This window comes from Brassica napus, chromosome A8 (assembly GCF_020379485.1).
Source record: "Brassica napus cultivar Da-Ae chromosome A8, Da-Ae, whole genome shotgun sequence".
NCBI lineage: Eukaryota > Viridiplantae > Streptophyta > Magnoliopsida > Brassicales > Brassicaceae > Brassica > Brassica napus.
Genome location: NC_063441.1, coordinates 18,749,015 through 18,772,229, shown reverse-complemented (window position 1 = coordinate 18,772,229; position 23,215 = coordinate 18,749,015). Strand labels below are relative to the sequence as shown.

Below are 23,215 nucleotides of genomic sequence, written 5' to 3'. Positions count from 1 at the left end.
GATGATCCGGATTCAGTACAGTGAACTTTCAAAAAAACAGGTTCATTACTTTTATTTATAAGAAATTACACCCTATATACATGAAAAAAACATAAATATACTAACTAACCAAAATTCCCTCCTCTCTCTTACTTTCTCTTCCTATCTCTCTCTACTCTCTCTCACAAAATCTAATTTTCTTTTTTTTTGATTATTTGACAAATAAACCATTTATTTATTTTAATATTTTTTTTTTCGAAAACTATGCTCTAAGTCGGTCATTGGGCCGGCTCTCTTTCTTTGCTGACGTCACAACGTAAAACGGGTAACCCAAACCCGACCCGATGCAGAAAAACCAGCTTCTCGTCTCGTCTCGTCCCGACCAGGGCTCTACTTTTTTTTCTTTCTCATAGATTCTTCGCATCATCAATGGCGGTGATCACTCCAGCTACACGTATCTCCCCGCCGCTGAACCGGCCTTTTAACCACCGCTCATCACTCCCTTCCCCCTCTAAGAACCTCCTCTTCCTCAAAAACCCCACTCCGAGCTCCACGATCCTCGCCGTCCGGTGCCAGAAACCTTTCTCCGACGGGGGTAGCTCCACGAACCACGCCTCTTCTGTGTCGTCTTCCATCGATTTCCTAACCTTGTGCCATCGGCTCAAGGTATGTGTGTCTGAGAAGAAACCATATAGATTCCAAAAATCCAAAGTTAGGATCTTTTTATTTTGGAGTTGCCTTGTTTTTTTTTTTGGTTGTGTAGACGACGAAGAGAAAAGGATGGATCAATCAGGGGATTAATGGAGCTGAATCGATTGCTGATCACATGTACCGTATGTCTCTAATGGCCCTCATTGCTGGTGATCTTACTGGAATTGACCGAGAAAGGTTGGTGCTTGCCTTCCCTCCTCAAGTTTTTTTTTGAGATGTCGTAGGAAGGCTATTGTTTAGATTGTTACTATGCGTACGCTTATCTTCTAAAAGTGTTTGGTTTTATCAGTGTGTGGGTATGTAAGGAGAAACTGAGAGAGAGTTGATGGGGATGGTAGTGACTGAGACTTATATTATAGACTTTATCTGTAGAAAGTGGCATTTTCGTGGAACTCTTAGTGTAGTGAAAATGTCTCGAGAGTTTTAAGTGAAGCAGCTAGTGTTCTCAAGTTAACAAATTTGTTTTGGTGCTATAAATGCCAGTTATAGTCCTTAGTTGATTTGTGTGCCTCGACATTTAGCTATGGTTATAAATGTTTGTCATTTAAATCACACATGTTTAGAAATTTGATAGAAGGATAAGGTAGGAAGAAGATCCGTGAACAATTAAATTTAAAGTGAGATTTAGGCTCTTGGGTTGTTAAACTATAGAAAATATATCCCCTTGTTTTATGGCTATAGCTTATTGAATCTTTCTTTCTTTCTTTTGATGTCTTAAACAGGTGTATTAAAATGGCAATTGTGCATGACATCGCTGAAGGTAATTACACATTTGTTCCTTAATCCTTGTTTCCAGTGAATGATCTCTTCTCCTAGTTAGTTAAGTTTCGTCGAAAAACTACAGGTTGGTTTGGAAGATACAAACTTATATAGCTTCAAAGGCCTGAGTAGGGTAGGATCTATGACAGATGTACTTGGATTCGTTTGTCAATTGTCTCAATGCTTTTAAAAAACATGTGTTAAGAGCTGACCACGTTTGGTTTCTTTCTCTCTATTCATGCTTTTCTTCTGGAACTTAAATCCTACCAAATTGGTAAAGCCTTGACTTCTTTCTGGCTTCTGAACAGCCATTGTTGGAGATATTACACCATCTGATGGTGTGCCTAAGGAAGAAAAGAGTAGGAGAGAGAAAGCAGCTTTAGAGGAGATGTGCGAAGTTCTGGGTGGAGGCTTAAGAGGTATATATGTACACCTTTGCTCCCGTCATCTACTAATGTTTTGGTTTCCAGATCAATAGTTTGATAAGTCAAAAATGTTAACGAGCAGCTGAGGAGATCACCGAACTTTGGCTGGAGTATGAGAACAATGCTTCTTTAGAGGCAAATCTTGTAAAAGACTTTGATAAGGTATGGTTTTGAGTTTGCAACCATCTACGGCTGTCGCCTGTTAATAGTTAACAACTTACACTATACCTTACACTGACCCCTTGTTGTAATTGCGGCTCTAAGGTTGAGATGATTCTCCAGGCACTAGAATATGAATCAGGTAAATCTCAATCTTTATCTTTTTAAAATCAGGTGTGCTTGTTATCACTCTTACTATACATCCCAAGAAACCTGAGTTGACGTTTGATCATTGTGGCAGAACACGGGAAAGTGCTCGACGAGTTTTTCATATCAACAGCAGGTATAGAAACTATCTCATTCCCTGTTTTACAGTTTTAAAGTCGAAATCATCTGGTTTCATCAAAATACCTTTGCTCCTCCGATTGCAAATGCAGGCAAGTTTCAAACCGAAATTGGAAAGAGCTGGGCTGCTGAGATCAACGCGAGGAGAAGATCCCAGTTGACAAAAAGACAGAGATAGTAATCCAGTTGCGTCATAGCTTTCATCTCCCACAACTATCAACACTAGGAATCTTCAGAGCAAACTTCAAAACCAAAGCAGATGCCTCTTGAACCAAAAGGTGCAAGCTTTTCTGGTGAAATTTTCAATTTTGTTGTGCAACGAACACAAACACCTGGTTTTTAACTTCCCTTTCAGTTGCTTGTTAAGTAGTACCAAACTTTTTAAGACATTCTTGTTGCTCAGAGAAGTGGATCAGAGTTTGTTTTATCAAAACCCTTGTTCGAGGTTCCTAATCTGATTCTGATTGAGTCAGATTTTTTTTTCACTCATGATGTAAGAAGAGACGTAAATGTGTACCTATCAGAAACAAAACTCATTAGAGAGTGGTTAGCACCTCAAATGAAATCCTCTGGTTGGTCCAGTCTGAAACTATGAAAGAACAGATGATAACAGGACAACGTGAAAAATACTATGTCGGGGCGTAAAGACATTTCATTTTCTTACATGAGAAGTCACTTCTGCATCTATACTTACTTATCATGTCCTCTCAATGTTAAGCTAATAATAAGTCAACAATCTTCCTTTATGTCACCAAACTTTTCATTGACATCTGGTCAATTGACTAAATTTGCCAAATATAAGATGAAAATAGACCTATTTGCCCTTTTGATGAACCACCTTCATGTTGTTGAATAGTATCAGAGGGAACAAGATTTTAAGCAGCTACAGTTCTATTGACGTCAAGATTCCTAAATATGCCGGTAGATATGTCTCAATCCTCACGTGGTCTATGCACTTGCATTCTATATAGTATCTTTTTGTAAACCTTGAAGTTTTGTGCATAACACAGAGTGATGGAAGAAGATTGTGGTGCGTTTGTAGCAGACTGTGTTGTCCTGTCGTGCTGCTGCCAGTGCCTTGTGTTGCAAGTTACTGGGTTTGTGTTCTTCAAGATTCCTCTTAAACTTGTTCAGAAGGTGAAGAAGTTTGTGAAGAGAAGATGTGGAAAGACCTTGCAACCAAGTATGGAGGAGGATGTTGTCAAAGAGGAGCATTTGTGTGGTAATGGGTTTGGCTTTGAAGAAAGCTCGTCAAGATTTAATTGCATTGAAGACATTGAAGGAATGTTGCAAGAACTATCGATGAACAAGGAGTTTGTGTTTGGAAGCTTCTGGCGCCATGAAGATTCTTCTGACATTCTAGATGTCAAATAGCGAAAAAAAAAACAGAGATTAATACTCATCTTCTTTGCTTTAAATTCATGTTAGTGTTATTGATCACGAATAAAGAAGCTTAAGGAGACAGATTCAAACCTCTCTCTTGAAAGACAAGGAGAAGAGATAGTAGGTAGCTAAGACAAGGCTGTAATATTGTAGAACTTTCTTAACTCATGTACAATCTTCCACTGTTTTCCAATATAATTGGAGGAAGTCAATATCATTTTGTCACTTGTCAAGGTTCTTGCAGATGAGATCTCATGACCGATCTCTTCATAGCCAATATTCTAGCTGTGAAACCAACCAATGCAGGCCTTACTCATATACAGAGGCGGTCCTGAGCATAACGAAGTGAAACATTGGACTAAGACTCCAATTTTCTAAAAAACAATTTACACTAGAAAAACCCTCCAAATTTGTTAATTTTTTTTTTTATTAAAACCTTAGTAAAATGTTTATGGCACCCAACATTTCAAGAACCCCCTGCTTATATAAGTCTCACCAATTTTTAACAACCCATGGTCATTGCACTGATCCCCGCAGCTATATGCAAGAGCTTCAAGAAACACAATATACTTCATCATGTCACATACTCTATGGGAAAATGACATATGCATCATTGACTTCATCATCGACTTCGTCAAGGCAAAGCAAAATTATTAACATCTACAAGCTCCTTCTTACATCTTCAAAGACTTTGATTTCTCAGTCAGATATGAAGGAATGGTTGTTTCTACGTGGTTTGAGTAAATATAAAAAATCAAATCACTCAAGCCACGTGGAACCATTTTTGAATCTGAACAAGTAAAACATACTAACCATTTTTCTCATCCCACACATCTCACTCACTCACTCGATTCTCAACAACTAACAGTTTCCGACTTCTCTGTAATCCTAAAATTAGCCAATCGGATAACAGAGAGGAGGAGAATATGCCGTCGCAGATTCTCCCATTCTCATACCTCCCTCCCCCTAAATCACCACCACTCGCGAAGCAAGCCATGTACAAGCCTCTGATCTACGACGATTATCCCTCAACCACCACCACCACCGTCAAGCCTCTCCTCTCCCGCGCCTCCACCTTCAACGCCTCCGCTCTCGCCACCAACTGTGGTGGCGGCTTAACCGCTTGGTATCACAACAAACGGCGTCGTTCCAACAGCGATAATAACTGCCTCTCCGCGCTTCCCGATCGTACTAACGGAACCGACGGCGGTGATAACGGCCAACAAACTATCGCTCAGGAGGTTACACACGCCGCTGCTGAGACTTTCTTGTTGACTCGTCTGTGCTTGAAGCTCCTGAGCTATCTTGGGTATCTATGACAGAAAAAGAAATGATCTTTCGTTGTTGGGTTTGTTTGTAATTGATCACTGATTCGAAAACTGTTGTTCAGGGTAGGGTATAGATGGATCACAAGGTTTATGGCTCTTGGTTGCTATGCTTTCTTACTAATGCCAGGCTTTGTTCAAGGTTCCTGTAGATTTGTTTTAGTGTTGATCTTGTTACTGTCACTATAAAGTTCCATTGCTTAAAGGTTCGGACTTTTACTTTGCAGTGGGATATTACTACTTCTTCTCTCCTTACGTCCGGAGAAGTATTGTTTACGGTGATCAACCAAGGAACAGGTCATGCTCCGTTACTGCTTATCAGTTCTGTTTCAGAGACTAGTAGATGCTTTATTTTTTTTGTTTTGGTTTTGGTTTTGGTTTTGGTTTCTTTAGGCTTGACTTGTATCTACCTAAGAACTCCGATGGTCCTAAACCTGTTGTGGCGTTTGTCACTGGTGGAGCATGGATTATTGGGTGAGTTATGGACACTGTTTTCATGCTATTGCGTTGAGGAAGAACTGCAATTGTCGTCTTACAGAATTGTGTTTGATACAGTTATAAGGCGTGGGGTTCTCTTTTAGGACAGCAGTTATCAGAAAGAGATATTATTGTCGCATGCATCGATTACAGGTTATTATTATGTGTGGCTTAAGGTTTTATTTTCTGGCACAATGAATGTTATGGTGTTCTCTTATCTTCCATCACTTTCCATTATACAGTTTTTTGTTTTTGGTTAATGTTTTGATTTACAGTTTCTCCCATCTCACTGGTAGTAAATTTTCTTATACAGGAATTTTCCTCAGGGATCTATTAGTGACATGGTCAAAGATGCTTCTTGTGGCATCTCATATATTTGTAATCATATTGCTGAGTATGGTGGTGATCCAAACCGGTATTAATCCTGTGGCCAACTCTTGAACAGGGAAGCTCTCAAGTTTTAGATTTCTAGCTCACTGATTTCTGATTTTTTTTTGTCGTGTAGAATTTATTTGATGGGACAGTCTGCTGGTGCACATATCGCTGCTTGCACCCTTGTAGATCAGGTTGTTAAAGAGTCAGGGGAAGGGGACAGTGTTTCTTGGAGTAGTTCACAGATAAATGCTTATTTTGGCCTCTCCGGAGGGTAAGCCTTTCTTCTGATCCCAGAATAATGACATTGGAATAATGGAATTGAGACGTCTCAATAAGCTGTTATAAACAAGTTTATTTTCGAGTAATTTTCGTGAAATGGTTGTAGATAATCGCATAGCGTTATTTCAAAGAGCAGCTTAATGAAGCAAGTAGATTCATGTCTTATATCCAACTAAAGACTAAGAAGTTATAGAAAATGTTTTACACTTAACAATTATCTGTTTTACTTTCCTTTGAAATTTCTGTGATCATGATTTACAGGTACAACCTTCTGAGCCTTGTAGATCACTTCCATAGCAGGGGACTCTATCGTTCCATTTTCCTGAGGTATAATATCAAATCTTGGAATAGCTTAAGATGCTCACCTGACCTGTAGAGCAACCTAAGGTTTAACGTGTGACTTTTGTTTTCCGCAGCATCATGGAAGGAGAGGAATCATTAAGTCAGTTTTCTCCTGAACTAGTAGTGCAAAATCCAAATCTTAAACACATTATTGCTCGTCTCCCACCTATTATTCTATTCCATGGTACTGCTGACTACTCCATCCCTTCAGATGCAAGGTATGGCTAAACTTCAATAGCCTTGTGTGTGCATGTCTTGTCTCATGTAGTTCAGGTGGTTGATATGGTGATTGAACTTCTCGTGCGTTGTTTTTTTTTTTTGTAGTAAATCTTTTGCGGAAACCCTCCAGAGACTTGGAGGTAAAGCAGAAGTGATCCTTTACGAGGGGAAAACACACACGGATCTGTTTCTTCAGGTACAAAATGGCAGGTCTTGAATGTCTATTCGTAAAAGAACCTGAATATTTGATCTAGAAACTTGGTTTATATATGTTAGGATCCAATGAGAGGTGGAGTAGATGAGATGTTTGAAGATATAGTATCAGTGGTCCTGGGAGGCGACTCAGAAGTGGTTGGTAAAAGCGTAGACAGAAGGCGTCTTGTGCCTGAATTCATGTTGAAGTTGGCTCACTGGGTCAGTCCGTTCTAACTTTCACTCTCTCTATCTCCCAGTAGAGCAGAGTGAAGTAAACTCCTTCTGTGTATAGTACTTAACAAGGAGACAGAAGAACCATTATACTTGGAAGATACGGAGTGGTTTTGAACTCTGAACATGATGATGAACTGTATTCCAGTTTGCAATACACGTTGATTCTTTTGTCATTCTCGGTTTGTGTAATTGTAGAACAACAAAGATCAGTGAATAAAAAAAGTCTTTATTTAGTTAGCCTCATTAAACTGTATTGGTCTTCTCCTGAGTTGCCAGTATTGAACAGGAAGATAAGCTCTTTACAAGAAAAGTCAATACAAGAAAACAATAGGTTATGTATCAAAGCAGCATGAATATTAAAAAAAAATGTTAAAGCACAATGCTTCATAAGAAAAAGGCTAATCAGTGGCTTTGTTGTGCGTCTTCGTGGTTGTCGCTAAGCTTAAACGCAGTCGTTTTACGGAACCAATCAACACAGGCTCCGAGCGTAAATTATTCACAGGAACAGGGTTACACTTGTAAATACAGCCTACAGGCTAATCAATACGAACACGAGCCGTGCAATTGGAGTGGCTCGTAGCCCACTGGCTGTGAGAACATCATTGGTGAATGACGGCGAGGCCCTCCGTACTTAGACACGTGGCGGTCTACAATTAGTTAGAAGATGAAAGCTAGTGTTACTAGACGAGGCTATTATGGTAATATACATATTTTCTTGGGGGTTTTTTTACGGATAATCAGAAAGAGATGCTCTCTCTCGATCTCATCTCCCCCAAATCAGAGTAAACCCTAATTGTCTGTAGCTTTCTCTCTCGAAGGGGATCTTTGCTTTGCCCTTTCTCGACTCTGGTTTATTTCTCTCTCTCTTTGTTTGTGGATTTGGCGAAAGAGAGAGATATAGATCCGGTATGGCGACTGATAACACGGGCGCGAAATCGAGCTCCTCCTCGGCAGATTCTTACGTAGGGAGCTTGATTAGTTTGACTTCCAAGAGCGAGATCAGATACGAAGGCATCCTTTACAACATCAACACCGATGAATCCAGTATCGGACTTCAAAACGGTACGATTCCGTCTCAGGATTGTTAGATGTGTAGTGTATAACTCTTATGCTCTATCTATCCCTGTGTGCTCTTGTGATTGGATCTTCATTAATAAGTTGTGCTCATGTCTACTATCTAAGCTCATCAGATTGTAATCAAAGTCTTGAAACTGTTGGTGAATCTTTGAATAAGCTTAGTATGTACTGATCTGTGTGATTTTCAACGTATGTAGTCCGATCATTTGGAACTGAAGGAAGGAAAAAAGATGGTCCTCAAGTTCCTCCAAGTGAGAAAGTTTATGAGTACATATTGTTCCGTGGAACCGATATCAAGGTATCCAAACAGGATTGTGCGTATGCTTTGATGTAACTATCTCTGTTTGTGCACTGACTCTTCTTGTTATTGGCAGGATTTGCAAGTCAAAGCCTCTCCACCAGTTCAGCCTCCAGCTCCACCTACCTTAAACAATGATCCTGCTATAATTCAGGTGAATATAATGGAGATGTTGTAGAGTAATCTTGTAGAGATGTGTCTTCATGCCCCGATTGTCTCTGTTTTGCAGTCTCATTATCCTAGCCCGATCCCAACATCTAGTGGCTTGCCTCCCGCCGTGAGCAGTTCAATGCCTGACATTAGTTCTCATAATGGACAACCTGGGCAGCATGGGATGGGATTCCAAAACTCAATGCCTTTGTATCAGCCTGGTGGAAATCTTGCTCCTTGGGGAGCCTCACCTCAACCACCAATGTATTGGCAAGGATACTACACCCCACCTCCCAATGGCCTTCCCCAGTTGCATCAACAGTCTTTGATTCGGCCTCCTCATGGGCTGCCTATGCCCGGTTCCCTGCCGCAACCCATTCCGTATCCTAACTTTAATGCCCCTCCACCTGCTGGCTCATCAAATTTGCAGGGCTCAAGCTTGCCGGAACCACCTTCGTCACTGTTTCCTTATAGTAGCAGTTCTCAAGCTCTAGCACCCAGTTCTTTGCCTTTTACTGGTTTACCTATGACGCTGTCTTCAGGCCTCCAATCAACGTTGCAGTCAGCACCATCTCCTTCCCTAGCTTCAGAGATGGCACCTCCTTTGTTTTCGAACAAGGCTCCTATTGCTGCACCTCCTACCCTATCTCAGGATACTAATTTGCTTCCCTTTTCTCTACCAACTACTAGAGCCACTGATACAAGTGCTGGCTTGCCACTAGTTACTGATCCTATATCTGTGCCACAGGCAACACCATTAGCATCTGCTCCTGATTCTAAAGTTTCTAGTTCCATCAGCCAAGATAAGCCAAAACCTTTGTTGGTTACTCCTGGCCAACTGTTGCAGTCTGGATCTGCGTCAGTCTCTTTGTCCCCACCCTCTAACAACGCTGGTAAAGATGATGAGGTGGTTCAAGTATCATCATCAGCTGCTTTGGAACAATCTGCTTCAGTTACATCAGAAGCCCAACCCCCAATACTGCCATTGCCTTCCTCTGCAAGGCCAACTCATAAGGTTTTGAACTTACACAAATTTCCAAATCTATTTAGTTGCTTGTCATCCCTTTAAACGATATTTGCTACTTCACTTACTGATATGAGAACGACCCTTGAATTCTAGAGAATTTTTTTTGAGGAGTAACGAACTTGATATGATCTTCCATTTGCTTGAATAACCTGTAGCTGTTATATTTGCACCTGTGGTAATACCCATCCTAAGCCTCTTTTTTCTTTGTAAAAGAGGCATGAAAATCTCTCTTGGTTCCTTCCTTGGTCTGTATTAGATTTCTTCTTGAATGTCTACATACAAGTCTTCATTGTTTGATGATTAGTTGATCTCGTTTGCTGATTTTTTTTTCTCAGCCAAACGGGCATTCCTTCCCAACCTATAATGGTTACAGGGGACGTGGGAGAGGAAGGGGAAGAGGAGCAGGGGTAATATTCTTCTCTCTCATTTTTAGAATGTGTCGAGGCATTTAATGGTTTTTGCTAACATCTACTAGTTAAAGTAAGCTCATGAATCATAGCCAAGTATGCTAATAATCCTCCTTGTTGGCAGCGATCACACCAGGTAATGAAGTTCACTGAAGATTTTGACTTCACGGCGATGAATGAAAAGTTCAATAAGGATGAAGTTTGGGGTCATCTTGGGAAGAGCACCAATGGTGATGGTGATGATGATTTCCCAATCGTTGATGAACCTGAGCTGCCTAAGGTCGAGGTCAAAGTAAGTCAAGTAAACTTATAATAAAGTAAAACCGCCATGTTCCATCCCCCTCTCTGGTCTCATATGCCTTAATTGTTTTATTGATGTAGCCTGTTTACAACAAAGACGACTTTTTCGATAGCCTATCATCAAACTCCGGGGACCGAGATTCCCAAAATGCAAGGCCTAGGTTCTCAGAGCTACGTAAACTAGATACTGAGGTACAATCTATAGTATATTTCTTCGGTCAAAAAGCAGGCTGGACATAATTAGTTCCAGAATCTGAAGAGAAACTCATTGACATTTGACAAACGGTATTTGGTATGATTCCAGACATTTGGTGAGTTCTCAAGATTCAGAGGAGGCCGAGGAGGTCGTGGTGGTTATGGTAGAAACGGTCATTCACGTGGTGGTTATGGTGGTCGTGGCTATGGCGGCTATAATGGGTGCGGTGGTGGTGGTGGAGGCTACGGGTATGGTGGTCGTGGCCAAGGGAGAGGCGTGTGAAATCGTATTTCCCTAAAAGTTGTGCTAAAAGGATTTCTAAAAGACTCGGAATCCGAAGGAGCTTATCATCTGCTTTTGGTATGTTGCAATAAAACAAAACAAACTTGAGTCTTATGTAATGCTTTTGTTGTTAGAGAAACCCCCCCTTGTGTGGTTTTCGAGTGTATCAATTTGATTTGGGATCTTTGTTTCAAAGACTTTGTAATACCAGTCTTTCAGTATTCAGTGACATTTTCTTTTGTTTCTTAAGCTTCTTTCCTTCTAGAAATTGAAAGTCAAGATTTTGACTTTGAGAGTACTTAGCAGCCTTAGATAAAATGGGCCGTACAAGGAGATAAAGAGAGAGGTCCATATGCATAGATCCATAATGTTTTTTTGTAATAATTGGACGCATCGCTTTGTCTGCAACTTTTAAAGTCTGGGAGCGTACTCACACACTGTAGTCAATTTTGAAGAGAGATAATAGAATGGGAAGTGCTTCACTTGTCTTGTTTGCGAGACTCTCGGGTTTAGTAATCGCGGTTTTGGTTGTGTACTGGGCCCTCTTGCTCGTCCCTCATCAAGGCCTCACATACTCTGTAATTCCTGAAGCTCCTTGTTGATTTCAACTGGATCTCTCTCTAATTAAGTTTGTCCTATTGTAGACTCTTCATCCTCTGCTGATGGTAATTGGCTTCATTCTTGTAAGTGGAGAAGGTAGTAGTGATCCGTCTCTCTTTCTCTCTCTCTTCTTACCCTTTTCAAGGTTTCATCTCTTTATCTTGAATAATTTAATGATTAACTGGAAATTTGATTAATGCAGCGATTCTGATACACAGATGGTTGCCTGGTTCAAGAAAAACAAAGAAAGCAGTTCATCTATGGCTACAAGGAATGGCATTGGTCTCTGCTGTGTTTGGGATATGGACAAAGTTCCAATATCAATCTGGAGTTTTCTCAAACTTCTACAGTCTCCATTCTTGGATGGGTCTACTCTCTGTTTCTCTCTTCGCTGCTCAGGTCCGTCCCTTTTTTTTTTATCACCAACATTATTAATTTTATTCAATTATTATAATAATCATCTGACATTTTTAATGAATGCATTATCAAATCCATAATACAAAAGTGAAAAGACTATAGATGCTTTCTTTTAAAAAAAATTATTTCAAAAGGTTGGATTACCCGTTGCTGTCATTATTATTTTTCCTTTTAAAAAAAATATATTTTCAATCAATAATGTAAAGAATGACTTGAGGAAGAAACTGAGTACCCACTTGGGATTAGTTTCTAATTGTTACGGAAACTGACAAGATTCCCCCTAAATTATTAATTAAATATTAAACAAGAACCATTCATTATTGTCACTTCAGTCTATACGCTATGTCCTATTTATTTCAGTGCAGTAAGTACCCCACGACACGAGGCTCTTTAAGGGGCGTCAATAGTTCGTTTTAATAGATGCGGGGTTTGATTGTAATTACGTTTTCTTACTGCATGAATATTTATTAGTTATGACGTTGTGTTGCAGTGGGTGACTGGGTTCATGAGCTTCTGGCATAGAGGAGAAGTACGGACAACAAGAACCACGTTTCTTCCATGGCATGTCTTCCTCGGACTCTACACCTACGGTCTAGCCATTGCCACCGCCGAGACCGGACTACTTGAAAAGCTAACCTTCCTTCAGACCAAGAAAAACGTCCCAAGACGCTGTCATGAATCAACGGTCGTCAACGCTCTTGGTCTCGGTTTGGTTCTGCTCAGTGGCGTTGTCATAACAGCTGCTATTTTGCCAAAGTATCAGAATAGCCATTCTGGGAATGAGAAACTCGTTTATTCATCTCAAGACCGTCCCAAATGTTTGACTTCTTGAGTTAAAAAAAAAAAATTGTTTTTGTATTAATAACTACACATCTCTCTGGTGTACAAATTAGTTTCTGTATTAACGCATTGTGACGATTAGACTTCTGTCTACAAACTTGGCTCCTCCAACTTTTCCTTGTATCTGAGAAGGTAAACGAATCACTCTTCTTTGGTCCCCAGCTTCTATCAATAGCTCTGCGCCTCCTCTGTACTGCAGTTTCATCAAAAGCAAAGATACGTTTCAGCTAATCAAAGAGAGTCCAAATTGAGATATGAGATGTTTCTTTTTCTTTACCTGGTACAGTTTGATTTCTGATTTATCAAACCCTGGCATGAACAGAGTCACTGACTTCTTTGCTGTATCAAACGTTACTGGTGGTGTCAAGCTAACTGTTCCAGAAAGAAGCTCCCTTACACTACAATTCGCTTGGTCCAGCAGAATCTTGTCCCAGTCCAGACCGTTACTAGTAAATGGAACTGATGCAGAAGCGAAAGACAGCGGCACAAACTCCTCTCTTGTGATTTTGTTCGACTCAGAAGAAGGAGAAGAAGATATAGCAAAAGCGGCAGAAGCATGAGATCCTGCTTGTATTGTACAACCCCAATAACGTAATGCGGATTTAACAGACATGGGATTGTTTGGATCCATTACAAGAAAGCTTCTGAATCTGTCTGGATCTCTCAACGTTGAAGCTCCAGTCTATAAAAACATCCACAAGTAACCTCAGAGATAAATTTGTTGAAGGAGCTGAGTTATGATGGAACAAATAGATACCTCCAAGAAACGTTCCAAAGTATCCCACATGGCAACACTTGTCTGACCATCGAAAGGCGACTTGTTGCCGCTTATGTTCATCGACTCATCAACAAATCTCATGATGGAAGGACTTGTTAGCCTCCCAAGATCAGTCTTCTCGGCCAGACTCCTCAGATATTTCACATACAACCTGCCAACAAATCCCATGTACTACTTAAATAAAAGTTGCAGGAAAAGAAAAGAAAACACAGTAGACAAAAAAAGAACATAATGAGACCTTGTTTTACTGCTTAAACCAATCATCCGAAGAGTTTCCTCAGTGCTGATACCATCGTAAACTATAACGTCAAAAGCCTTTCCCTTGTGGTTCTTTCGGGTTGCTTGCCTGAAGAAACCAACGAGCCTCTCGAGTTCAAGCATTGAGAAGATTGAGTCCATCCCTGGAAGCACTCCTAGCTCTTCTCCAACTACCTACTTCACAAAGAGAACTTAAAATCCCAACAATTCTTTCTTAACACTAGCAGATAATGAAGCTGCGTTCATCACATACCTACCCCTTCAAGAACACCTTGGGTCATGTTAAGTCGAGCGTCTGCTTGCTTCAACTGTTTCAGAGGTTCTAGAAGCATCTGCATTGTTTTTCCAGGAATTATTAATTGTTGAGAAATGTTCGAACTTTATTAACAGTAACAGACATAAGGAGGGACATTACTTTAGTTGTTTCGAGCCTAATAACGGAGAGATTGTCGTTGATTAAGGTAGGAGAAGTGCCAATCTTGGTTCCAAGGAGGAAATCAGCAGAAGGGTCTTGACTCTGTACCACAAGGCATGTACTGAGCCCAGCCAATGCGTAATGCTATTGAACAAAAGCCATTTTGAATTTGTTATTAGTTAGTAACAACAACACCAAGCATTCTTCAGATGAAACAAAACATCTTAAAGCTTCGATCTTTCAGGTATAAGACATTCAATGAGAAAGATACAAGAAGAGTGTTTTTTTTCTTGTTGACCTGAGCGGCGAAAACAGAGGCGGTGGTCTTGCCGGAGCCGCCTTTGCCGAGAAAGGTGACGAATTTGGTGGGTTTCTGAGAAGATTCGTCTCTGGAAGATGTTGCCACCACCACCACAGCCACAGAAGCTGCTCGGTGTTTCCTGGAGAATGACGTCCGCACAAGAGATGAGAGGATATTGAGATCAGGTCTTGAGCATGATGTAAGAGAAGAAGCTAGTAAAGTCACCATCTTTGTCTGTGTGTAAGATATCAGATTGGCTAGTGATAAAAGGAGTGACGAGATTTGACACAGCGACACACAATTGACGCATGAGTTCGACCCAGACCGAACTCTTCACATTTTCCAACTACTTTATTCATGTGGATGGATCATGCTCCATTTGTGTCCATAATCTCAGCTAAATGTTTTTATTTGGTCATCTTTTTTTTTTTCAACTTTTATTTGGTCATCTAATTGCAACTAATTAAACGAATATCATATCCTATAAAAGTATTTATAATTTATAATCGTAAAAAAAAAAATTCACTATTTAGTTGCAATTTGTAGCTTGATTTGTCAAATCTTTATCTATCTATAAAGTAAATTTTAGCAACGGAGCTCTCACTTTAAAAATTAGAGCGGTTAATATCTATATTACCTTTAATGAATTTATCTATAATTAACTATATAATCAAAAACGAATTTTTATTTATAATATTTTTTTTTTTTCAAAAAGATAAATTTTACATTGTGTTGTTATCTTAAAACATATTTTTCAGTTATAAAGATAATTAAAAACGAATTTTTATTAATAATACTAATTTTTTTTAAAAAAAATAAGATAATTCTTATATATTGTGTTGTTATCTTAAATTTTTTTTTCAATTATAAAAGTTAGAAATAACAAATAAACAATTTATAATTAAATATTAGTCAGCTAAATTTGTATAAATATATTTACTAAAATATTTTTAATATGTGAATGTTTTCTTTTAAAATTTTAACACAATAATAAACATATACTAATTTTGTTTTTAAAATAAGATAATTCTTATATATTGTGTTGTTATCTTAATTTTTTTTTTCAGTTATAAAAGTTAGAAATAACAAATAAACAATTTATGATTAAATATTAGTCAACTAAATTTGTATAAATATATTTACTAAAATATTTTTAATATGTGAATGTTTTCTTTTAAAATTTTAGCACAATAGTAAACATATATATTTTATTTAAATTTACGTCATATATATATATATAATTTGATGTTTGGTTTAATTTTTTTGAAAACATAAATAATAAGTTATCATACTGATTTTTGAATTAATAAAATATAAACTAATATATATTTGTAAAACGATTAAGCCCGCATGTGCGGGCAAAACATCTAGTTCATTAATAATTAATGAAGATAATAATAATAATAATATCTGGTTCCGAATTTTAAATTGATTTGCAGTATGGTTTGAGTTGGATTTGGGCCGGTTCAACCAAATTAAAACACACCCGTAACCGACACGGAGGGAAAAAAAGACATCTAGCCGCGTGTATAAGCAACATTAAAACGGCAACGTTCTCGAGGTAGAACAAGACTTCGTTACTACAACTCATAGGGACATAAGAGGGCAGAAGACAGAGAGATTTGTGATTGAAATCTTACACGAGGAGAAGGATTTGAACAACCTCGATCGAAGAAGATGGTACGTGCTCTTTGTCTTTGTCAATCGATCTTTCAAATAATAGTCATGTATGTTCACCGATTGAAATTGATCTCCGGAGCCCTAAGATTGATTTTTCTTATCTGCAATTGTTTAGATTTATTTGGAGATTTAGGGTCTTGTCTTATAGGTGCTGGGATTTGGTTTTAATAGATTAGCGTACGGTCCATATAGATAGTTTGAGGTTTCAACAATTCTATAGGTTTGAGCTAATCGAATGAATTACTTATTGGGGACTCTCATTGGGTTTTATTTTCGTGTGCTAATCATTATGCATCATTCCTCTATGATTCGGCTACTTGAATCAATTGCTTGAGTTTTTGTATCTTATAAACTTGAAAAAATCTATATGAGGATCCTATTTAGTTTGGTGTTTTTAGTTTTTGTAACTTGGTCCTTTTGTTTTTTTTTTTTGCAGTCGACTCTTTCAGCTGCGAGGGCAGACAACTTCTACTATCCACCAGAATGGACACCCGATCAAGGTTCCTTGAACAAGTTCCAAGGCCAGCATCCTCTCAGAGAGAGGGCAAAGAAGATAGGCGAAGGGATTCTTATCATTAGGTAATATATATAATCACTTAGGACATGCTACTTATTGGGTTAATTCTTCTTATAAGTTGTTTATTACGCTCCTCTAATAATCCCATGAATGTAGAGCATCAAACAGTGTGTGATGATCAAAAGTAGGAGAAAGTGTGTGTATTAGGCTTTAGTTGCTGGCAAATTTGTCTATCTCCCTGCTCTACATTCGGTTGATTGATCAGAGGCTCTGCCACTTTGGTTGAAATTTGTCTTTTTTTTTTTTATTCAGGTTCGAGATGCCGTATAATATATGGTGTGGTGGCTGCAACTCTATGATTGCCAAGGGTGTTCGATTCAATGCTGAAAAGAAGCAAGTTGGCAACTATTACTCTACAAAGGTACGTACCATTGAGAGCATGTGCAATAATATATTACCTTTTGATTGCTTTATAACTATGTGTTGAGGTGTATATCTTATATTATGGTCAGATATGGAGCTTTGCGATGAAAGCACCATGCTGCAAACAGGAGATAGTCATTCAGACAGATCCTCAGAACTGCGAGTATGTGATTACTAGTGGTGCCCAGAAGAAGGTTGAGGAATATGACGTTGAAGACGCTGAAACCATGGAGCTCACTGCTGAGGAAGGTTGGTTTTCTTTCTACCTTCTTCCACAAGTTTGCTTTTACAATCTCTATAGGTGTTTTGGCTTTCCAGACTTATTTGTTCTCGATTATGATTTTATAAACCATATATGCAGAGAAGGGAAAGCTTGCAGACCCGTTTTATCGTTTAGAGCACCAAGAAGTCGATTTGCAGAAGAAGAAAGCAGCGGAACCGCTTCTGGTCCGTCTCCAGCGAGTTTCAGATGCAAGACATGCAGATGACTACTCCCTAAACAAAGCTCTACGTGCACAGATTAGGGTAAGTTACTTACAAAGTCTCCGCTTGCGCTTTTTTTTTTGTTGATTCATCCTTTCTAACTTTATACTCGCTCTCTCCAGGGACAAAGGAAACGTGTAGCTGAAGAAGAGGCTGCTTCAAGGAAGCTAGGCTTGGGGATAAGACTTCTTCCCAAAAGCGAAGAAGATGTTGCAGCTGCATCACACGTGAAGTTCAAGACCAAGTTTGATAAGAACCGAAAGGATAAACGAGCGCTGATCCATGCATCTTCCATCTTTCCGGAGTCGTCTTACTCTATGTCGTCGTCGAGCAAGAAAAGATTGGATCTAGAGGCAAAGAGAAGGAAGATATGCGCAGCGTCAGCGTCGAGTCTGTTGAGTGGAGGATTCAAAGCTTCATCATTGTCTAAAACCCCATCATCAGCAAACAAGTTTAAGAGCTCAACAGTTTCTGTGAGGAAGCTGTAGTTTAGTAACTGTGCTTGAATCTTTGAGAAAGTTATATCAGTGGTCAACTTGTTATACGTGTGGAAAATTAAATTTGACTCCGACTTTGGTCTTTATGTAATAATAAGTCAACATGAGATTATTGAAATGATTTGGATCTTTAAAGAGCCATTGCAACAAGAGTCTACTACAACAGTAACACAGAAACATATGCTTGTTCAAGAAGATGAGTGTAATGGTTGAAGAAACATCCTTGGAAGATGTTGAGAAAGTTCTTTCATGTCATTCAATGAGGTTGCTATGTAGACTCTCTGGAAGCTCTTTATCCACATTGGGCGTTCCCCTCTCAAGAACCACATTGATTCTCCACAGCACCATCCTACTCTCCATTTTCAGGCCTTTGATCTCATAGAGCTTCCAAAGCAAAGCCTTGATGAATTTATACTCATTACCATCATACCACTCCACCTGTTTCTTCACAACGCTTTCAAGATCTCTGAAAGCTCTCCTCACAAGCCCAACTTCCATTCCTCTTTCCACAAGCTCTCTCACTGAATCAACCATCTTATCTACAGTCTCCGCAACTGATTTAGTGTAGAGCTCTAACAAGTGAATAGCAGCACAGAACCCACCCACAAACGCCAACACCCAGGAGCTATTATCTACCAACAACTCTCCTGGTGGGTTCAACCTTGTCCTTATCTCCGGGAGTAGATTACCAACGGCATGAATCACATACTCATTATCATCAGGCATCATCGTCAAGCACTGGAAGATGTAAACGGTTCTCTCGAACTGTGTACTGCACTCTGATGCTATATAGTCCCATAGCTCGAACCATCTATCCTCTTGGTACTGCAGTAACTCATGTACAACGTGAAACACCACCTTGCCGAGAATCTTGAACGTGTTCTCGGTAACTCCTACTTCAGTGAGGCAATACATAAGCGGTTTCTTGAGCTGTATCATCTCCGAAACATCAATCTCTGCTCTCTTTGAAGTGTGGTCACAAAGCATATCGTAGAGTCGTCCCACTGCTATCTCCCTAGACATGTCGTTCATCGTAGTTGATGCAACCATTCTCAAGATCTCCACAGCAGATATGGTCTTTAACTTGTTGTACAAGTCATGATCAAACCCTTGAGAGGGGCTGAGTTTGAAGGCTTGGTCAGAGACGTGATTCTCAAGCTTCGTGACCATTAGATTGATCTTCATCGCAGCTTCTTTGGTGTGTGTTCCGATTCTCGAGATCTTGAACGAAAACTCTGACAAAAACCCGCATTGGTTCCTACTGTATCTACACGTGTTAGCGTCTAGCGCAAGGAACTTCACGAGATGGGCAAGCCCTCGTTGAAGAAACTGTTCTTCACCCTTCCTCACAAGCAGATTAGCTGACTTGAGAACAGTGTCAAGAATCACCCTTGCCACATCCAAACCCTTTTCTGAATTAGAAAGCTGAATCCCTAGCTTAACAGCAGTTTCAAGAGCTAGACTCCAGTACTCTTCGTCTCTATCTTGCTCATCACTAAGCAACAGTACATCCTCGATTTCTTCAATGAGGTGTTTAAAGAACCGGTTGATGAATCCAACACTGAGTTGCGGCAGATCAAGAAAGACATTGAAAGCCCTAACAGGATCTGTGTTCACAAGCGTGAGCATACAATCTCCAAGCTCGTCCCACCCGTGAGGATCAAGCTTCATAGCATTTCTTGCTACGCAAGAAACGATTATTCTTAGCATCTTGGTGTCAGGCTTCTTGGCTTCCGGCATCGTCAGGCAAGAAACAAGAAGAGGCTTTATAACATCGAGTGCCACGGGAGAGAGCTCGAAGCTGCGGTTTCTTAGACCGGTGAGGGCTTCGGAGAGGAGACTGATCGCTCGGAACCTGATGAGGTCGTCGGGAGAATGTAGATACACCTTGAGGAGCATTAGGGTTAAGCAGTTTGAGAAGTTGGCGACGCAGAACTTGTAGAGAGCTTGCGCGCCTTGGTACTCGTAGGTTTCATGAGGCTTGTAGAGTTGCTCGACGAAGTACGCTAAGCGTTCGTGGCTCGGAGTCGCGAGAAGGTCCCTGGCTGAAAACATGAGAAGCGATGATTCCGCCATTTTTTGTCCATGCAAACGTGTGTTCATGCAAGTGGTGATCTCTTAGATGATGATACATATACTACTAGGGTTAACAATCTGGTTTTCGTTTATTTTTCAATTGGTCTTCAATTTCTTTACAATTTTCCTAATCAGATGTACGTAATTATATTTGGTTCAACAAAAAAAAATGTTTGGGTCGATTTATTATTTCGGTCGATTTAGTTGGTTTTAGTGTATAAGTAGCTTAAAATGTATTAGTAGTTTATACACTTTTTTGGTTTTTGATAAGTATACTAGTTAACATACTATGAGTGTTATTGGTTTTTAGTCTCTATATATCAATATTCAATAGAATGGTCTTGAGTAGTTAGACAAAAAATAATAATAATGGTCTTGAGTTTCCTATCACTTGAGTATCATTTGACAAATTATATTAAAACATTTATTTTGGTTTCCAAGTTTATAAATTATGAAAATTAAATTTGATCCAATTTTACTTTGAGATGTTAATACGTTCTCTACATTCTATGGCCGGTTCTGCCAGTCATATAGTATAAAATATTATATGTAATGATTAAACTAGAAATTTTAAGTATTTAACCTGGCATTTTATTTTTGTAAGGGTGCGAAAGTTACAAACCACAAGATATAGTTAATAGTAACAAAAAACTCTATATATATATATACACGTTTTTGTTACTATTAAAAGTATGTAGTTGTTTTGTAGTTGTTTCGCATGTTGGTATTCATACCTTAAATTAAGCAATTTTTAAAAGGAAGATGAGGTGTGTCGGCAACTTACGAATCGGACAAACACGCAATTAGAGATGATGGTTGGTTATTTCAAAAATAATGAAAACAAATTGGACCCCTTGGAGTTGTAAACCCTATCCAAGCCCATGTCATGATATTGATAAATACTATGTTTCTTATAGGCACATCTAGCTCATATTTAACATGCCATTCAATTATCCTTTAATTTATACGAAGTGTGTATTGACACGAAAAAACAAACATATTAAATTATAAATACGTTAGCTTACGATATATTCGAGAAGTGCAACTTCTTCAGGTATCAATTTCTATCCACCTGACCTACTTAAATCGCAGATGAAATTATTTGTTTGTTCGTAATCTTCTTCTTCCTTTTGTTTAAGAATGAGAAGGTGTAACAGTCAAAGAACTATATATATATTAATTTACATTATTTTTTTTGTAAAAGAGGTTTTCAAATTTACCAATATATAGTAGTATGACATGTTGTGTATCAAAATATGACGAGGTAAAGAAAATGAGAACAATTAAAGTTATTATCTCCATTACATAAAACTTGTACATATTTATATACTCATAAATCATAATATGAACTATATATACTTAAAACTATAAGCTTACAATAAGCGCTACTATCAATATATATAACGAATACAATATATTATCAAAAGCATACTCATCGTGATTTGATATGATTACATGTGATTAAGATCACATTTTTTACTGTTCTCGACTGATTTTAATTGCCAAGATTTGATTAAAACATATTCTTCGATCCAATCTGATAACATGGAATTTGATTGTAATTAATGGTTACGCAATTTTTAATGGATGAGTGTTTCACGAGCTATAGTTTAGTCGACTATATTATTTGACTAATCCAAACCGATTAACGTGCATTGTTACCTTTATATCAGGCGTTTTATATCAATCCAAAGTCAACTATTAGACTTTTGGAGGTCATCGATACCTTCGATTAAGGGCCTGACTGGTTTAACCGCAGCGGTTGCGGTTGCGGTTGCGGGAGTTTGCAGATGCGGGTGGTTGCGGTTTCTAGCGGTTTTAAGAGATTTGTACGACTGGTTCTGCGGTTAGAAATTTGTGCGTTTGCGGGATACTTATGACTGGTTAACTACCAAATGCAGCAGCTGTTAAATAATAAATTAATAATATTTACATTTTATACAATTATAAAAATATCAAAAATAATAATATTATAATAAATATAAAATTTATATTTAGAAAGTTATAGTTTAAATTTTTTAAAAATATAGAAAATATTTTTATTTTAAAGTTTTATAATATTAATTAAAATTTAATTGATATATTTTAGCATTTTTATAATTTCACTTTAATTTTTTTATTGAATTTTTTTATTTTTGTATTTATATTGTTTTGGAAAAAAAAAAAAATTTATCCTCCCGCAAACGCCCGCAACCGCAAACGCTAGCTGGAACCAGCTTTTGAATTTATGAGGTTCAAAGCGATTTGGAGCGATTTGGAGCGGTTTAGAGCGGTTTGAGCGATTGTTGCAAAACGCCAGCAACCGCTACTAACCGCAAAAGCTGCGTTTGCGGGTGGTAGCGGGAAAACCAGTCATACCCTAAATCCAAGATCCACACACAATCTGTTTAAATATCTTGCTAAAACACGCACCGTTTAATCAAGTGTTGGTTATCAATTTTTTTTTTTTTTGCAAAGATGTTAATTTCTTTGTGGAAAACATAGCTAAATAAAATAGTGTAATCTTAATTTCGTTTATGTTTTAGAGCTATTTTTCTATAGTTGATAGTATACTAACCATATACACACAAAAGTTCTATTAAAATGTATCTTGATATGATCACGTACCAGCTAGCACGGTGTGATATATGTAAAATGTTCATATTTTTTGTGACTGAATCAATTAGAAAGACGCTTTATTCCATAGTGGAAGTACGATACATTTGATGTTTTTCATTACGGTAATAGTATACATTTTGAGCAAATAATTACATTTGATATATGTTCTCAGAGCTTGTTTTTGTCGGTGAAACAAGTGGTGCAAAACAACTCGAAAGAACGATTCACCAAGAGCCCACGTATTATAGGCGGTCTTTGAGTTCGACATTATATTTGATGGGATCTATACAACAAACTTAGTAATTGCATTTATATCTATTCTCATGGTTGTGACTGTCAACAGTTATTGGCTTGCCGTCGTCTATTTTTTGCTGGGTCGAGTGGTACGAAACAGCTCCAACGAACGTGCCATCCAAAAGCCACTTGCTTGAGGCATCCCTTCGACTTT

The 23,215-nt window shown here is 38.5% G+C and overlaps 8 protein-coding genes across 8 annotated transcripts; 6 read left to right on the top strand and 2 right to left on the bottom strand.

The window, feature by feature from the left end:
- Positions 1 to 338: 338 nt before the first annotated feature.
- Positions 339 to 2,803, top strand: LOC106361849 (5'-deoxynucleotidase HDDC2). Its single transcript, XM_013801656.3, has 8 exons — positions 339 to 645; positions 743 to 867; positions 1,413 to 1,450; positions 1,758 to 1,868; positions 1,957 to 2,036; positions 2,139 to 2,175; positions 2,275 to 2,316; positions 2,411 to 2,803. Exons 1-8 carry the CDS (start codon positions 409 to 411, stop codon positions 2,494 to 2,496), a joined length of 756 nt encoding a protein of 251 aa, XP_013657110.1. The 5' UTR covers positions 339 to 408; the 3' UTR covers positions 2,497 to 2,803.
- Positions 2,804 to 2,974: 171 nt separating this feature from the next.
- On the top strand, positions 2,975 to 4,358 carry LOC106361850. The gene is made up of 2 exons (XM_048737982.1): positions 2,975 to 3,239; positions 3,329 to 4,358. Exon 2 carries the CDS (start codon positions 3,333 to 3,335, stop codon positions 3,690 to 3,692), a length of 360 nt encoding a protein of 119 aa, XP_048593939.1. The 5' UTR covers positions 2,975 to 3,239; positions 3,329 to 3,332; the 3' UTR covers positions 3,693 to 4,358.
- Positions 4,359 to 4,512: 154 nt separating this feature from the next.
- LOC106361851 (probable isoprenylcysteine alpha-carbonyl methylesterase ICMEL1) lies at positions 4,513 to 7,380 on the top strand. Its single transcript, XM_013801658.3, has 11 exons — positions 4,513 to 5,010; positions 5,092 to 5,168; positions 5,254 to 5,323; positions 5,420 to 5,500; positions 5,582 to 5,656; positions 5,817 to 5,918; positions 6,009 to 6,149; positions 6,419 to 6,484; positions 6,574 to 6,717; positions 6,824 to 6,914; positions 6,995 to 7,380. Exons 1-11 carry the CDS (start codon positions 4,628 to 4,630, stop codon positions 7,145 to 7,147), a joined length of 1,383 nt encoding a protein of 460 aa, XP_013657112.1. The 5' UTR covers positions 4,513 to 4,627; the 3' UTR covers positions 7,148 to 7,380.
- A 467-nt stretch (positions 7,381 to 7,847) lies between these two features.
- On the top strand, positions 7,848 to 11,133 carry LOC106361854 (protein decapping 5). The gene is made up of 8 exons (XM_013801660.3): positions 7,848 to 8,209; positions 8,422 to 8,522; positions 8,599 to 8,676; positions 8,752 to 9,687; positions 10,035 to 10,106; positions 10,231 to 10,398; positions 10,488 to 10,598; positions 10,711 to 11,133. Exons 1-8 carry the CDS (start codon positions 8,056 to 8,058, stop codon positions 10,882 to 10,884), a joined length of 1,794 nt encoding a protein of 597 aa, XP_013657114.1. The 5' UTR covers positions 7,848 to 8,055; the 3' UTR covers positions 10,885 to 11,133.
- A 120-nt stretch (positions 11,134 to 11,253) lies between these two features.
- Positions 11,254 to 12,832, top strand: LOC106361856 (probable transmembrane ascorbate ferrireductase 4). The gene is made up of 4 exons (XM_013801662.3): positions 11,254 to 11,462; positions 11,529 to 11,580; positions 11,687 to 11,883; positions 12,392 to 12,832. Exons 1-4 carry the CDS (start codon positions 11,352 to 11,354, stop codon positions 12,731 to 12,733), a joined length of 702 nt encoding a protein of 233 aa, XP_013657116.1. The 5' UTR covers positions 11,254 to 11,351; the 3' UTR covers positions 12,734 to 12,832.
- LOC106361855 (uncharacterized protein At1g26090, chloroplastic) lies at positions 12,742 to 14,954 on the bottom strand. Its single transcript, XM_013801661.3, has 7 exons — positions 14,491 to 14,954; positions 14,193 to 14,336; positions 14,035 to 14,109; positions 13,758 to 13,951; positions 13,499 to 13,670; positions 13,019 to 13,423; positions 12,742 to 12,934 (listed from the first exon to the last, which is right to left on the bottom strand). The coding sequence occupies exons 1-7, from the start codon at positions 14,719 to 14,721 to the stop codon at positions 12,803 to 12,805; spliced, it is 1,353 nt and encodes a 450-aa protein (XP_013657115.1). The 5' UTR covers positions 14,722 to 14,954; the 3' UTR covers positions 12,742 to 12,802.
- Positions 14,955 to 15,994: 1,040 nt separating this feature from the next.
- Positions 15,995 to 18,228, top strand: LOC106361858 (probable splicing factor YJU2B). The gene is made up of 6 exons (XM_013801663.3): positions 15,995 to 16,173; positions 16,610 to 16,752; positions 17,003 to 17,111; positions 17,203 to 17,362; positions 17,475 to 17,638; positions 17,719 to 18,228. The coding sequence occupies exons 1-6, from the start codon at positions 16,171 to 16,173 to the stop codon at positions 18,082 to 18,084; spliced, it is 945 nt and encodes a 314-aa protein (XP_013657117.2). The 5' UTR covers positions 15,995 to 16,170; the 3' UTR covers positions 18,085 to 18,228.
- A 93-nt stretch (positions 18,229 to 18,321) lies between these two features.
- Positions 18,322 to 20,718, bottom strand: LOC106359226. Its single transcript, XM_022690243.2, has one exon. It carries the CDS (start codon positions 20,194 to 20,196, stop codon positions 18,346 to 18,348), a length of 1,851 nt encoding a protein of 616 aa, XP_022545964.2. The 5' UTR covers positions 20,197 to 20,718; the 3' UTR covers positions 18,322 to 18,345.
- Positions 20,719 to 23,215: the final 2,497 nt, after the last annotated feature.